The 17,020-nt window shown below is 40.1% G+C and overlaps 1 protein-coding gene across 4 annotated transcripts in view; it reads right to left on the bottom strand.

Annotated features, from left to right (window-relative positions):
* Positions 1-17,020, bottom strand: part of ncam1a (neural cell adhesion molecule 1a) — a 285,897-nt gene that overhangs the window by 17,749 nt on the left and 251,128 nt on the right. For all 4 annotated transcript variants that reach the window (XM_088320617.1, XM_088320618.1, XM_088320619.1 and 1 more), the window contains 2 exons: positions 9,991-10,115; positions 6,580-6,760 (listed from right to left, as the gene is read on the bottom strand). In XM_088320617.1, the coding sequence (XP_088176743.1) occupies positions 6,580-6,760; positions 9,991-10,115 (306 nt within the window). The remainder of the gene's footprint in view (positions 1-6,579; positions 6,761-9,990; positions 10,116-17,020) is intronic.

The raw sequence follows: 17,020 nt of genomic DNA, 5'->3' as shown, positions 1-17,020 counted from the left end.
CCCCGGATGAGACGAGACACACAAGACAAGGAAGTGAAAAAGAGAAAGGAGAAAAAGGAAAAAATAAGTCAGAGAAATACAGTCTTACGTGAGGAGTTCAAAGACAAAGAAAAAAAGCGGAAAAGCCCTGTTAGTAAGCAAGCAGATGGTTTGAGTCAGGCATGAGTGGAGAGGGTAGAGTAAATGGTAGAAATGGTTGGTCGTAGGGATGCATCGAAGTTTTGACGCCAAGAGAATTTTCCGCAGAAAAACATTTTCAATTCCTCCGAAAGATACAATACAACCGAAAACATGACGTCAGGTCTAAGGTGAAGCGAGACGTGCGTAGTTGGCCTTCAGTCGGGGGCAGAGTTTGAGGACTTATTGAAATTGAGCTCAAACGAAAAGTTTACCTCGAAGATATTTCCTAAAAAGATCCATAATGTTTTTCAATGCATTCCTATTTGGTGGAGATTAACAACAACACAATGGATGCTATTTAGCATTAGCATGAGGCTACGCTGTGCTGTTAGTGGGATCCCTTTTGTTTTACTTAGCTCGAATTTGATTGGTGTGTTTCTGCGGATCCAAACTTCCCACAGCCTAACAAGCGCATTGCCATTTTTAGGGATGCACCATAACCGTTCTTTCCTACGATATCTAAATCCTGCTTCTGGAGACCTATAACCGCTAACTCTTTGCCTTGTTTCCATTATAAAGAGGTCAAGAAGAGGCACAACCAAATTGTGAGATACTTCTCAATAAAATCATAATATATTCTAATGAGGAAGATAAATTATATAAATACATACATACATATATACACACTTTCTAAAAAGCCAAGCTCTCCAGTGCCTCGCTCACATTATGATGAAGTATAGGGGAGACACGACCAAAATGTGCAAACTGTTTTACAAAAAATTCAAATATATACCTATGAGGAACATACATGCTTTCTAACATACCGAGGTCTCCAGTGCCTCACATTATAAAGAAGTAAAGATGTGACATGACCAAATTGTGCTTCTACTTCTACAGACGGTCAAAATACATTCTAATAAGGAATATAAATGTATAGATACTTTCTAACTAACCAAGCTCTCTGGTGCCTCACTCAAATTATGCAGATGTAGAGAGGACACACGACCAAGTTGTGCTACTACTTCCACAGAAAATCAAAATAAGTTCAAATCAGGAACATAAATGCATAGATACTTTCTAACTAACCAACCTCTACAATGCCTCGCTCATATTTTGTAGAAGAAGAGAGGACACACAACCAAGTTGTGCTACTACTTCCACAGAAAACCAAAATATATTCCTATGAGAACCATATATATATATATATATATATATATATATATATATATATATATATGCTTTCTAACTAACCAAGTTCTCCAGTGCCTCGCTTACATTACGAAGAAGTAGAGACATGACATGACCAAATTGTGCTACTAATTCTACAGACAATCAAAATATATTCTAATAAGGAACATAAATACATGAGTACTTTTTAACTAACCAAGCTCTCCAGTGCCTCGCTCACATTATGCAGAAGTAGAGAGGATACACGACAAAGTTTTGCCACTTCTACAGAGAATCCAAATATCTTCTAATGAGGAACATAACTGCATGAATACACTCCAACAAATCAGGTCTCCAGTGCTTTGTTCACATTATGAAGACATATAGAGGCGACATGACCAAGTGATACAACTACTTCTATAGAAAAACAAAATATATTTATTGAGGAACATAAATAAATATTTCTCAGAAGGGTATCAGCTAATTTCATATAACAAGGTGGCGTCATATGACAGATTATTGGGTATTTTTTTGTCTATCACCAAATAACTGTGCTAACATACTTAGCCGTTATCACCTTGATAATTATCGTGTATCCCTAGTAAATATTTTTTTCCTTCAACTGGAGACAGTCCATCAAGGTCAAGTCAAGGACATGCAATCAAGATCACATTCTCCCAGTAAACACATCACAATGTATCGTAATGGGTCATGCACATGTGTGCTTCCTTCTAGTGGTAGCTGAGAGAATGACAGCACAAATGAAATGAGGTTGATAAAGCTATCAAGTTTTGTCCTGTTAAAAGATTAAAAAAAATTCTGATTTATTTTGAAATTTTGGCCCTCAGATAGTAATTTAAAGCCAATATTTTCTTTTAGTTCTTCTAAACAAGTTATTTAATCCTTGTAGGACAGCGGTGGGCAACTATTTACAGTGGTGAGCCGCATTAGGTTAAAATATTTTTGCCAAGGGGCCGATCCTGAAGATGGATCACATGTTATATTCCCTTATGTTTTAAAAAAAATAGATTAGTTTCATCTAATTGGTTTTGAAATGCTCACAATTAGAGAACATTTTACACAACATCCCTGTTTTAAGCACTAAATTTGATATTTAGTTCTATAGTATTACTTTAGATGTATTTTTTAGAATTTATGTAGTATTTCTGCAGTCAGATTTTGTATAATTTCTGTAGTTGTTTTGTGGTACTTCAGTAGGTTTATTTTGTAGTATTTCTTCAGTAATACTTTTGTAGTATTTTCATAGTATTTTTTAGTATTTTTGTAGAATTTTTGTAGTATTGCATTCATATTTTTGTAGTTGTATTTCTGTAGTATTCATGTTGGAATATTTCTGTATCTTTTATAGTATTTCGGTCATAATACTTCTGTGGTAGTGTTTTTGTTGTAGTATTTCTGTAGAGGTATTTTAGAGTATTTCCATAGTAGTATTTTTGCAGCCTTTCTGTAGTATGTCATTAGTATTTTTGGAGTATCACTGTAGTTGTATTTTTGGAGTATTTATGTTGGAATATTTCTGTGGTAGTATGTTTTAAAGAATTTCTGTCATAATATTTCTGTGTTAATGTTTTTGTTGTAGTATTTCTGTAGAAGTGTTTTAGAGTATTTCCATAGTAGTATTTTTGTAGCATTTCTTTAGTATTTCTTTAGTATTTTGTAATATTCTCCAAAGTTGTATTTTTGTAGTATTTTTTTCTCTGTTTTTTTGTTATATTTCTGTAGTAGTATTTCTTTATTATAGTATCACTGTAGTAGTATATTTGTACTTTTTTGTAGTATTTCTTTTATTTTCAAAATCAAAGCAAAATACTAGATTAGGGTCCCTGTTTTTATGCACAAAATTTTGATATTTAGTTTTGTAGAAATGTTGTTCTTTTATTCTAATATTTTTGTAGTTGTACCTTTCACTGCTCAAAACAGACACAGCACAAAAACCTGAAAACTTGTGCCAACACTACCTCATACGAATATAATGGTACTAATGTCTATGTTCTTGCACATGTCGACTGCACTACGTTTACTGCTCACCTTGCACAATGTCTGACCATTTCCTTTTTTCTGCACTATGTTGTCTATGTTTGCACCAATGCATATGCTGACTATTTTTTGCACTATGATAACTTTGCACCAAATGCAATATTGCACAACCCTTACGATACCAACGGTATCACGACAACACTGTATGTAACATCCCACATGCCGACATTTCTTGTGTAAATACCATGTAAATTATAACTATAGCCTTATCCCCCTTGTTTTATAACCTTATCTTCTCTGTTCCTTTATCTTCTTGGCTCATACCTCACTGTGAATGTGTAAAACTGGAGTGTCATGCCCAATTTCGTTGTCACAATATGTTAACCCATTTTGTAACAATGACAATAAAGGTATATTCTATTCTATTCTATTCTATTTGTTGTAAGAACACAAAAGGATAAAGTCGGCACCAAAAATATGTTTTATAAGTAGTACTATATTTACAACAACATATATTTTCATTAGATTTCTATCATTTGATGAAAAAGCCTCTAGCCCGCAGGCCGTAGATTGCCCATCTATGCTCCAGTGAATGACAGCCCAAATGCAATGATCTTGTGTGAAGCTTTTTTTTTGAATATAATTTTCATATTTCGTGCAGAAAGTAAATCAGTTTTTTGTTTCTTTCTATAGACAATTCTTAGATAGCAATTCAATGCCGACATTTTCTTGTGAAGATGCTAAAAAAACCTTCTAGGCAAGGAATTGAAAAGCTTTTCCTACAGAAATGAAGAAAAGCAGGCCGGCCGTGACCGTTGGAGTCTTTTCAAGGATTAAACCACAAAACGAGTTAAAAAAATAAAAGAGAGAGAGAAAAAAAAAAGCGTTCCGGGCCTGATGCCGAGCTGCAGTTCTCTCAATAGTTTATCGTTATCCATCCCGGGCGATGGGATAGCGCGAGGTAGACCTCTGAAATGCAAATTAACTTCTCCGTGCGACTGAAGAATCCGCCATTGGCTTTTAAATGGCAACCCAAACAATACGCGGCACTAAAGTTATATTAGGTCAATGTTGGAATTTGCAAGTTCTATAATTCTATAGTAGCAGAAACTCATTAAATTATAAGTATGCACGATAACTGTTTTTACCTACCAATAAGTAATACAAACTGCTACAAGACACCAATACCGAGAACTTTTAACTTTTTAGGTTTTTAATTGAATGGCATATCCAGAACCCCCCCCCCCCCCCCCCCCCCACCAAAATAACTATAATATTATATGAATTCAATAAACATGTCTCCAAAAGCTAGTGTTGGAGATAATAGATATCGACGGTATCAATCGATCGACCAATACCTACTTTGTTTGTCAGTAATAATAAAAAGATATTGCAGACGGCGCTTACGATTATGGGTGTGTTTTTTTGTAAAAATAAAAATTAAGAAGAAGTGCGTCAGTAGATCAGGAGGTAAAGTTCTCGTCTTGGGATCAAGAGGTCGCAGGTACGATTCCCTGTCATGTCCAGCATGGTGGCCGTGGCGACCGGCTGGCCCCACCCCCTTGGCACCGGCTGTAGCAGATTTCATAATTTGCGTGTCTGCTTCTTAAGGGCGGGTTTTGGGGATTGCAGGTTGCGGGTTCATTACATTACTTTGCATTATTCTGTTCTGTTTGACTTGAGGAAACCTGTACTTGCCCGTTCTGAGTAAAAGCCTGTTTTGTTAGTATTCGTAGTCTGAGTTCCTGTTTGCCTGTAAGCCTGTTTTTGTTTTTGTCCCTGAGTGTTGGACGACTTTTATTTCCTTAATAAAAGTAACTGATCGTTAACGCGAATGAGTTCACCCTTCCTGCCTCCTGCCTCCGATCTGGTCCGGTCCCGTGACATTCCCAGCTTATGTGTCGTAGGGCAAGACACTAAATCCTTATGGCTGATGCTGCTATCGGTGTTTGAGTGTGTGTGAATGTTGTGAAGCACATTGTAGAGCGCTTTGGAAGGTCTTCATTGACTTGAAAAGCCCCATAGAAATGCAGACCATTAACATTTACCAATAGTGAATGAAACATGCCTTGGCTAAGAAAATTATAGAACATGTAAATGATCATGTGTGTGTTAACTATGTGAATATACTGTAATCCTTCGTTTAGCGCTGTTAATGGGGACCAAAAGTCCCTTTTGGCCATCCCTACATGCAACAATATGCTAAAAGGGATAATGGACCGCAGTCGCACAAGTGCAGTTAGCTTTTTGGTAGGGAAAACAGCAAAAAAAGCCGCTAGGCCCGAGAGAAGTGTGCTCTGCTGGTCCCTGGAGGTAATGGATCGCGTCCACATGAGTACAGTCCACTTTTTGGTGTAGAGATCAGAAAAAAAGAGCCGTAAGGCCAGACAAAAATGTGCTGCCAGTGCCTGCTCGTACCAATATGTGATCAATGATAATGGATCGCAACCACACAAGTGCAGTTTATTCTAGGCAAAAATAACTGCAAAAAAGGAGTCCCCAAGCCAGACAAAAGTGCACTCTACTGGCCCCCGCTCGCAGCAATATGTGAACGAGGAAAATGGAACACAGCCGCACGAGTGTAGCAAAAAAACAGCAAAAAAGCCCGAGACAAGTGTGACCTGTCGTTCCCCACTCCTATATGCGATGGAGGGTAATGGAATGCGTCCGCATGAGTATAGTCCACTTTTCGGTGTAGAGATCAGCAAAAAAGAGCTGCAAGGCCCGACAAAAATGTGCTGCCTGTGCCTGCTTGCATCAATATGTGATCGGTGATAATGGATCGCAACCGCACAAGTGCAGTTTATATAAGGCGAAAATAACGGCAAAAAAAGAGCAACCAGGCCAGAAAAAAGTGCGCTCTCCTGGTCCCCGCTAGCAGCATTATGCAATTGGGGATAATGGATTACAGAAGAATTTATTAACCCCGCGATGCGGTGAGGGCGCCAATTATGCCACGTGAAGTAGCGAGGGATTACAGTGCGTCACTTCGAAATATATATAACTGCTCCAATACTGAATAGCACACATGCCTGGGCTAAGAAAAAATATCACTCATCCCTATCAAGTAGCATTATCATTAAAAGCTATAATTGATAAAAGTAGATATAGACATTTTTCTAAATATAGCATGCAGTTAAAAACAACTTCGAAATTGGTCTACAGAAGCAGGATTTTATTGATTATTGATAAAACTAAGTTATTGTGCATCCCCAGAATTGATGGCGTGATCGGAATTCAATAATCAGCACTTAACTTGTTTTTTTTCACGATGGTGTGCGTGTGTCGAAGTACCTGGCATGGTGGTGGGTTCTGAGGCCGTTCTGAAGGACAGGACCCCGGCTTCGGATTTTCCCTTCTGGTTGACGGCCACGATCCGGACCTCATACTCAGTGTTCCATTCCAGTCCGCTCAAGATCACATAATCACTGCCGTGTGGCATGCGGATCTCTGGTTTCCAGTCCGACACGTGTTTCTGAAAGGAGAGATTCGGATATTGAGACTCTGTTTGAGCATTCAAGTGACAGGGTGTAAGAATTCACTACTAGAGGTCATTGTAGCTTAAAATTGGGCTGAACGTGTACAGTCAAAGAAGACAAACTATGGAAGTCCGAAGGGAACCCGTGACAGAATGAATAAATGAGTTGCATACAACCGGAGCAGCTGAAAAGATTGAATAGCCGAAGTTGGTCAGAGGTGGTATAAGCGTCTAACTTTAACCGCTAGTGGAAGAAGCTACTAAAAAGGCCAGTAAAATATTAAATTAGTCAAGCATCTGGATTCTGAAGCACACAATTTAGTGACAAGTGACACTGACAGACAAAGCAAGCTTTATTTATACAGGGCAATTGCAGATAACAAAAAGCATCAAGCCATACACTGCGGCCAAGTGGCTAACATAAATGGCTGGAGCAGGAAATAGTGGAAAAAATGTCACCAACGACAAGAGCCGGATGCCGGAATCAAGAAAGCTGAAGGACGAAGCAGGAGCAGCTAACAATAACAATAGCAGCTAACTGCAAGCCGTAGCCTGCAGCTAAATGGCTAACATGTGTGGCTAGAAAAAGAAACAGTGAAAAAAGTAGAGGATGCATTAATCACGGAACTCAGAAGAGTTTGCTTGCATGAGCGGTTGGAGAAGGCGAAAGGAGACGCCCATGTGGCGCCAGATGAAGCAGGAGACCCAAAAACTAGCAATAGCGGCTAGCCATAGCCTGCAGTCAAGTGTCTAACATGGTTAGAGAAGGAAACACTGGTAAAGAGTAAACTTTTTCCAAAATCACAGTACATTGCCTCGCTGGCTTGCAATACCATCTGTAGAAGTTGAGTGAGGTAATGAAAACAAGAGAGGCAAGCCATAGCCTGCATCCAAGTGGCTAATTTGAGTGGCTAGAGAGAGAAACAGTCGGAAAAAACTCAAATCACGGAACTTGGCGACATTCACTTGAATGAATAACTTTGGAAGGTGAGTGACAAGATACAGCAGGAGATTCTAAGAATAGTAAAAGCAGTTATTTGACAAGTGGCTAACATAAGTGGCTGAAAAGGGAATCTGTACAAAAGTGGAAGGTTCCTGAATTGTTGGCTTGAATAACACTCTGTGGAAGGCGGCTAACAGTAAAAGTCGAACCAGGAGAAGATAACGACAACAATAGTGGCTAGTGGCAAGTTATAGCCTGTAGCCAAGTGGCTAACATGAGTGGCTAAAGAGGAAACAGTGGAAAAAGACGACGTAACTGAAACACAGGATCCGGCAACTTTCGCTTTGGAAGGCAAGTGACACTGAAATACAAATAAATCTTTATGTACACGAAGCAGCTAGAAATAACAATAGAGAGTAGCTGTAGGCTAGCTAATATGAGTGGCTAGAGAAGAAAACAGTGGTAAAAAGGTGAGGCATGTTGGAATTATAGTACCATCACATTTGAGGGTAGCTTCGCTGCCAAATATGTCAAATTGTGTAGTATAATTGTCAAGACCAGAACGGAAACAGGACCCACTTGCGTGACGTTTACCACAAGTTTTATTGAAGGAAAGAGGAAGGGCTGCGCCTACGATCCAGTGTTCGCTGTAGGCAGGAAGAAAATCACTCTCGTACTCGGATTGTGATGCGAACACGGAAGTGGATCTTCTGTAGCGAGCGATGGCAGTGTCAGGGACGGAAAAACGGTCGATTGCCGGGACAGGAGAGCAAAAACATGGTCGGGATCAAAATGGGTCGCAGCCGAGACAAACGGGAGCAAAAACGGGACAGGCGGGAGTCAGGGGGTCAAAAAAGGCTTGCCTTGAGGTTCGCAGACGGACCGACAACAGGGGACTGACAGGGCTGGGTTCAAATAGTGACAGGGAGCCAATCAGAACCCGGGGTTTAGCGCCAAAAGAGCGGGCACAGCTGAGTCACATCAGTAATCATGACAATAATTACACATTTCTAAACCTATAAACATGTTTAAGGTAATAGTACCGTATTTTCCGCACTATAGGGCGCACCGGGTTATAGGGCGCACCCCCAAAAAATAGTTTTTGGAACTATTTCTTCCATAGATAAGGCGCACCGGATTAAGAGGGGCTACAATGGGAACGTCGACAAAACAGTCAGATAGTTCAGTCAAACTTATTACCCCCTTAACATTCCGAAAGCTTGCAAAGAAGCAAATACGTGTCGTAGACACGTGCGGATGCGGTGTCCGTACGATGTCACTCAAATGCATCGTTCCAAATATCATTCGGAAAGTTAAAGTCTTGGGATTCAAGAAATGCCAACCATTCCTTAGTTTCTTTTTTTTTTTTTTTCGCTCGCAACTTCACTGTGCATATGACAATAAACACTTGGAATTGAGTTTAATTTAAAAAAAGACCCATCACAGAAACATCAATATCACTCTGAAACAAGATACTGGGAAAATATATAGCCGGAGTAGCTCACCGAAGTCGTTGTGTTCAATAATAATGTGCAACCATGGTCCTTTTATATCCGTGAGTGTACTAAATCCAGGAGAATAAAATGTTTACAAATACAGAATGGTAAAACATGCTTTCTCTATGCCGTAGACAACTAACCAAACTTGCTATTCACATTGATCTTTTTCGGCCAATTGCAGGCTTTGTTTTGTCCCTTTAGCCTATGCAAGCCCGTAAATGATAAAAAGGATCCGCCCCCTTTACCTCTGAATAACTTTAGCCAATAGTGATCGATTCAACTGATGATTGACACATCTTTTTTGGCCAATTGCAGGGTTTGTTTTGCCCCTTTAGCCTATGCGAGCCTGTAAATGATAAAAAGGATCCGCCCCCTTTACCTCCAAATAACTTTAGCCAATATTGATCGATTCAAATGATGATTGACACATTGGTTAGCCAATGAAACGCCGGTATATAAATCCCATCATAAACCGCAGACTACTTCACGTTCGGGGGGAAATCTAGTCGGTGGCTGTTGCATTAGTTGCAAGACTTTGCGACACATCATTGATCCATATATAAGGCGCACTGTATTATAAGGCGCATGGTCAACTTTTGAAAAAAAAAAAGACTTTTAGGTGCGCCTTATGGTGCGGAAAATACGGTACATATTTTTTATGCTTATAATTTGAATCAAGACTGTTTTATCAAAATGAAGTATTTTACACCACTAGTGGTCACTATAAGAAACACCCTAGGGCTTTAAGACTTGAAGAGCAAATACTGTGAGCAGCGCATACTTACAGGTTTGTATCGGACCAGGTAGTGCTTAATGGGCGATCCGCCGTCGTCCTGCTTGACCCAGTTGACTTTCAGAGCGTTGCCCTGGTTTTGAACCATCGCTTCCAGTTTGGGAGCGCTGGGTTCCCCTGGGAACAAGAGAAGTAGAGCATTTTTAGACGTTTCCAGGTAAGCGCCGCACCCGAGCATCTGCCGGGAAATCGAGTTTCTCAGATACTTCCCGCTACAAAGGTTGCGTTGCTCATCAAAAGACTGTAAACAGCGGCAAAAGTCGCCGTCTCTACTTAAATGTTTGCCCGAGGCGCCCGATAAACAGATAATAGAAAGTGGTTAAGAAAACCAATATTGACGTTAGCGATTGAATTCCGGATAGCGTGATGAGAGCGGCTGGAGGTGATCGTTAGAGGAGAGAGGCTTGTTAAAGGAGGGAAGGACAGGGAAGTGAAACAGATGAGAAACATAAAAATAAAATGGTGTAACTGATAGCTTATGATTTGATTTTTTTAAGCTGTTCAGTAGTCCAGAAATGGGAAAAAAAATGGCGATGCTATGCCAATAGTCAATATGCTAACACTTTTCTGGGTAGTTTTCAAACTGATTCCAATATTTTAAAATAAAACTTTTATTTTCGCCCAAAGTTAAGAAGAGTATCAGTAAGCTGATTAAGAATCTCATCTCATCTCATTAGCTGCACCGCCTATCCTCAGCAGGGTCGCGGGGGTGCTGGAGCCCATCCCAGCAATCATCGGGCAGTGGGCAGGGGACACCCTGAACTAGTTGCCAGCCAATCACAGGGCACACAGGGACAGACAACTCGCTCGCTCATTCACACCTAGGGACAATTTGGACCAGCCAATCCACCTGCAATGCATGTCTTTGGAATGTGGGAGGAAACCGGAGTGCCCGGAGGAAACCCATGCAAGCACGGGGAGAACATACAAACTCCGCACAGGAAGTCCTGTAGCTGGATTTGAACCCACACAGGAGGTTCCCAAGACCTTAGAACTGCGCCGCCGTGCTGCCCTGATTAAGATTTTTAAAAATACCAATCAAATAAAAATATTTTTCCAGAGGGGCAGGAGCTCAAGCAGCACCCAGTGCTCATCTGTGCATGCAACTGCTATGATGTATGTGTATGTATATTATATATACTGCCACGGTTGCCATGGCGCCCAATTGGTCCCACCCATGTGGCGCCAGCTGCGGCTCGTTGACGGATTGGCTTTCCGTCTATTTAATCTCAGTGCTCTCACTCTTTCTTTTTCAGTCCGTCAACGAACCTCTGCCCCGCAAGACGTGGATTTTGACTCGGTCCTATCTCCTGTTGGCATTTCCTGTCTGGTATTGTTCCCGTTTATTTTTTTGTCCTGTTTGATATCGGTTTCCAGCTTCGTTCCCGTCTATTTTTGTCCTGTTTATTATTCTCTCCATTTTTCGCTTACGTCTTGTTTGTCCTGTTTTATTTTTATATCCTGTTTCACTATCAGTCCTGTCTGTCCCGTCCTATCCAGTAGCCCATTTGTCATATCTAATCGGGCAATTGGTATCAATCTTGTCGTCCTCTGGCTTCCTGTCTTTCCATGCCAGACCGCTGCCTAACGTGCATGACTCCCCATTTCTCATAAAATAAAAGCTTGTGTGAGAAACGTCACGCATTTGGGTCCTGATCCTGTTTCCGGTTCATGACGTAGACAACAGTAGATGATGAAGTGCTGTATCTGAGATCGGGAGGCTTCTCCTGCTCGTGGTCACCATGGGAACCAATACTATATGCTAACCCGCAAACCCTAAATCGCATGGAGACTGATAAGTGCTGCAAGGGTGTACTTGCCCTAGTGGTTAAAGGATCTGTGAACCGATATTTATCAAAGTATCAATTTGAACAAAAGGAAAGTAAAATAAAATTCCCACAAACAAAATTCAACCTTTATTTGAAAAATGTATCTAATTGTTGTTACGGTTGCCATGGCACCCAATTGGCCCCACCCGTGTGGGGCCAGTTGCGGCTTGTTGACAGATTGGCTTGCCCTCTATTTAAGCTCAGTGCTCTCACCCTTTGTCAGTCCGACAACGAACCTCTACACCCGCAAGACGTGGGTTTTGACTCTGTCCGGTTTCCTGCTTATGTTTCCTGTCCAATATTGTTGCCATCTATTTTGTCCTGTTTAATTTCGATATCAATCCTCTCCGTCCCGTCCGGTATCGACCCCATCTGTCCGATATGTGCTCGTCCAATTGGTATCGATCTTGTCGGCCTCTGGCTTCCTGTCATTCCACGCCAGACTGCTGCCTTACGTCTCCCGCCCAACGATCGCCGAATCACTAGCGTTTGGGTAAAACAGTTTTCCCGTAAAATAAAAGCTTGTGTGAGAAACGTCACGCATTTGGGTTCTCCTCCTGTCCCGGTTCTTGACAATTGTATATGCATTTTCCATAGATAAATATAATTCATCATTTTAAGAAAAGAAAAATCCAAATTCAATAAAAATAAGATTTTCTAGGAAAGGCAGCAGCTCTAGCAGTACCTAGTGATCGTCTTAGCATGCCACTGCCAACAATTATAGTATGCACTTGATGCGGAATTTACAATTTAATGTATATTTCGATCCTTTTGTTGGACAAAAATATCAGCTTCTTTTTCAACCATCACCAAAATAAAAAATAGAAAAACTTGAAACGTATGAAATTAGTAGTTCGTTAAGAAGGATGAACAATTAATAAAAGGAAGTTCATGCATATGCAAGAAGTGGTCAAACAAGGACAAGACGTCATTTCAATTTAACCAAAAATGTCCGAAAGAATGTAGCAATTATTTGCATCTTATCAGAAAGTGCGAGAAAAATGTCAAAGTCGTGCGCAACATCATTAAAAAAAACGCATCCACACAAAACAAATCAGCAAAACGAAATTTGTTTATTAAAACGATTTTGAGATTGTAATATTAGTTTATTATCATTTAGTTTTGTTTGTGAGTCAGTGAAGAAAAATAGTCTAACCAAGGGGTCTCCAACCTGGTTACCGCAGACTCTTTCTGAAATTCTCTCTCTTTCTCTCTCTCTCTCTCTCTCTCTCTTGCTCTCTCTCTCTCTCGCTCTCTCTCGCTCTCTCTTTCTCCCCCTCCCTGCATTTTAGTATCTCTTTCTGATTCTCATTTTCTCTTTTCCTCTACTTCTCTCTCTTTCTCACTCCCTATCCCTCTTTTTTATTTCTTCATCTTGTTTTATGACACTCTCTCTCTCTTTCTTTCTCTCTCTTTCTCTCTCTCTCTCTGTCCCCCTCCCTCCCTTTTAGTATATCTGTTTCTAATTTTCTCTCTCTTTTCCTCTACTTCTCTCTTTCTCACTCTCTATCCCTCCTTTTCATTTCTTTCTCTTGTTTTATGACTCTCTCTCTCTCTCTCGATTTTTTTCTCTTTCTCTTTTAACCTTTCTCTCCTTCACAGTCTCTATTTCTGTCCCTTTCTTTCTTTCTCTTTCTCTCTTTCTTGATTTATTTGTCATTCTTACTTTCTCCCTTTATTTTTCTTACTTAACCCTCCCCCACTCTCTCTCTTTTATTCTTTATCTTTCTCTCTCTCTCTCTTTCTGTCTTCTTTCTCTCTCTCTTCTTACTACTTCCAAAAACAAACCTGGTAACAACATACTTACCACTTAATAACTAGTACAAGCATTTTTTTTTTTTTTAGAAATGTATATTGAACTGGGCTCCCTTTGCATTAATAGGTAGCAAAAAGTAGCTATCCGCTTAAAAAAGGTTGGAGACCCCTGGTACAACCCTTTCTTAACACTCTAACCCTAGTCCCTTAACTCTAACTTGACCCTAGCTCTGTACTAGCCCTGTAACCCTTACACTTCCCAAACTTACCATGCCCTAACTTACACTACTCTAACCGCTTAACCATAACCCCTTCATCTCAACCTCCTGACCTGCTAATCCTTAGCACTTACCTTACTGTAACCTACCCTGCCTACCTTACCCTGTAACACTAACCTCAAACCCTAATTCTATAGCCCTAACCCTCTAAACCGTGGGTCAGCAACCCACAGGTCAGGAAGCCACTTGTCTGTCTTGTCGAAAAATGTTAAATCAAAAAGGTGAAATATGTGTTTCTTTAAACATGTTTTTTTATTGGAGGACAAACATGACACAACCACTTGTGGCCTTTTCCAATGCTGGAAAAATGCGTAGAATAGATACTACATTCCAACTAGGGGTGTAACTATGAGACGAGAGGGAAGATCAGCTGGTCGGAGTTCACGGTGGGAAGTGACGGAATTGACTGCTACATACATTTTGACGTGAAACCGTGGTTCTCAGGTTTGAACTCCTGGCTGGAGAACTTAGCTGCAATGCTAAGCACCGGGGCTGCTCTCCTAGTCTTGTTTTCCTCTCTCCGCTATGCTGTGTTAAAAGAACTGTGCGGCCTTAGCTCAGCCCCTTTTAAAGGGGCAGCGTCACAAACCAGGCAGGTGGGCGTTTCAAACTGGTAAGTGTGTGATCGGCCAAGGACCCCGAAGGTAAAAGGAGAAAAATAACTGCACAGAAACCAGACTTAAACTGTATTAATGTAATTTTGTTTACTTTACTCTTTTGTTGCCCAGACAACCCTCTAACCCTAGCCCTCAACCATTATCTCTAACCTTTCCCCTACCCTTACCCTATTCTAACCCGAACCCCGAATTGCTAACCCGCACGTCGGTCCAAAAAAATAGTGTGCAAAAAGTTACCTTCTGTTGGCCGGCGATGGCGACATCGTCGGCAAAGTCGATGATGCACAGTCACATGATTGGTCGACAGGGTAAATGGGGGCAGGGTGACAGAAGGGGATGAAAAACAGTTTTGGAAATGATGAAAATGGTAAAAGCAAAAATAAAGAAATGAAATAAAACAGAATGTTGCACACATGTAATGAACAAAACAATAACAAAAAAATGTAATGAATTTCTTTGTTAACGACAATGTCAATAAAGTTTAAGAGAGTAGAAATATTATCGACCTCAGAAAATGACATACTTTTATATTTAGATTAAATTGGAAAATAAAAAGATTTGGGCTTTATTATTCGTCGATTATCCGGACCGATTTTTTGTTTTAACAGGGATACAATTTCCTAATGCTAATTTATTTTATAAATTAAATTCATACATTCAGTTTGTGGGTGGGTGGGTGTTCGGATCCTTTAACCTGTGGTATGTAGTAGCTGAAATTAATTTGTTTCCAGCTCAATCACTTATTGTTAATATCATTTTTATTATAAATTAACACGTAAACGAATGACAATATAGTAATATACTGTAGTTTTGTATCGGTATTAGTAAATTTTCAACGTTATTTACAGGTGAAGTGATAGTGCTAGCATAGTTCGCTGGCATTAAGCTAGGTGGGCTTTAACAATGAGAATGTGATTGACGTTTTACTCTCATTTTTTTAGATGGGCATTATTCAAGCACTATTATAAGTTACGTGTTATTATTCTTTGTTTTGAAAAACCAAAAAGGCAAAATGAGAAAACAATGATTGTTAGCAATGTGAAATTACTGTGTTAAATGTGAATTTTCGAAAGCAATGAGGAAAGTTAGCAGTAGTAGGAAAGTATAAATATTTTTTATATTTTAGACTATGTATTTTCATTTTTTACATCCCTACAACTGTTTTTATTTTAAGAAACGAAGGCTTTAGCTAACATCCGACTTACGACCGGTATCCGTTCCGACCAACCGACCATAAATTTGTTGCAATGGCGCCCTCTGCTGCCAGGATGGTATTCAGTCACTGTACTGAGTGTAGTGGTAGATTGCTGTGCCGGCTGACTGCAAAATTTGGCGGATGTGTTTCCAGGCTACTACGTGCCAGACTTAGAATTAGAAAAAGAACATCGGCGGGAAAAAATTAGCATCCGTTAGAAAAAATTAGGTTTTGCTGGCCGTGGTCGGAAGTACAGTTGGGCACAAGTCGGATGCTACTTGTAACATCAATTCTTCCTTTAATTTGATTCCTTGTTTAATATGCCAACACTAAAACGAATCCCAATCAACTTGGTTGTCTTCATCGACCTTTTGTTTTGGAAAAATGCATTTAAGTTAGAAAAATTGCCACTCCCTCCAAAATGCCACAAAAACTACATCATTCTAAATGCAGTTAGTAAACCCACCAGTAAGCTAGCATATTTGTGCTAAACTAGCGCTAGATCACCACACCAACGTCAAACGAGTTAGCCACGGCGAGCATGTTGGCATACTCACTAATCGCCATACCGGTGGTGACGATAAGGGGCGGAGCCTCTGACGACGCTGCAAAATGGCGGAAGATGTTGGTTGCTTGCTGTTTAGCATCCGTTAGCGTCGTTTAGCTAGAGTTGCCTCATTTACCTTTAGGATGTTTTTAAAGCTATTACCAGGAAGGCTAACAAAATAGTGTTTAGCATTTTTGCTAAGTGAGTGCAAGGAGTTTCTCAAAACTTGTCTTCTGGCTTTCATGTTTCGTTCTGCTAGAACTGGTTAGTGCAAGGGCATTATGTAAGTGTGGGATTATGTTCCCCGTGATATTTTACTTTCTTGTTTTTGTTCAGTTAGAATGAGTTGGTATTCTAACATCCTGTTTCTACCATATTTCATGTTTTGTTCTGCTAGAGTCGGTTTGTTTTGAAGACTGGGAGGTTCGGGTTCGCGCCCCGGCCGAGTCATTCCTAAGACTTAAAAAGTGGTCGGCGGCGCCCTCTGTTGGCTGCGGCTGCATCGGCTCGCTACAACGGGTCAGGTGCAATCGACATTTCGTTCTGTGTACATTGTTACACAGAATGACAATACAAGGAAATTATTATTATTATTATATTATTTTATCCATGCGTGATTAGGTTCCCTGTGTCCTCTTACATCCCTGTTTTGTTCAGTTAGAAGGAGTTGGTTATTCTAACATATCCTGTGTCTTCTTTATTTCATGTTTTGTTCTGATAGTACAGGTTGTGGTTGGAACATTATGCAGTTATTCTTTTAGTTTCAGTTCGAACCAGTTGGTATTCCACTATATCCCACAG

The sequence above is a fragment of the Urocampus carinirostris genome, chromosome 17 (genome assembly GCF_059441175.1).
Source record: "Urocampus carinirostris isolate Australia breed hairy pipefish chromosome 17, RoL_Ucar_1.0, whole genome shotgun sequence".
NCBI lineage: Eukaryota > Metazoa > Chordata > Actinopteri > Syngnathiformes > Syngnathidae > Urocampus > Urocampus carinirostris.
Note: the sequence above shows the minus strand (reverse complement) of the source record. Positions and strands in the feature narration are given on the sequence as shown.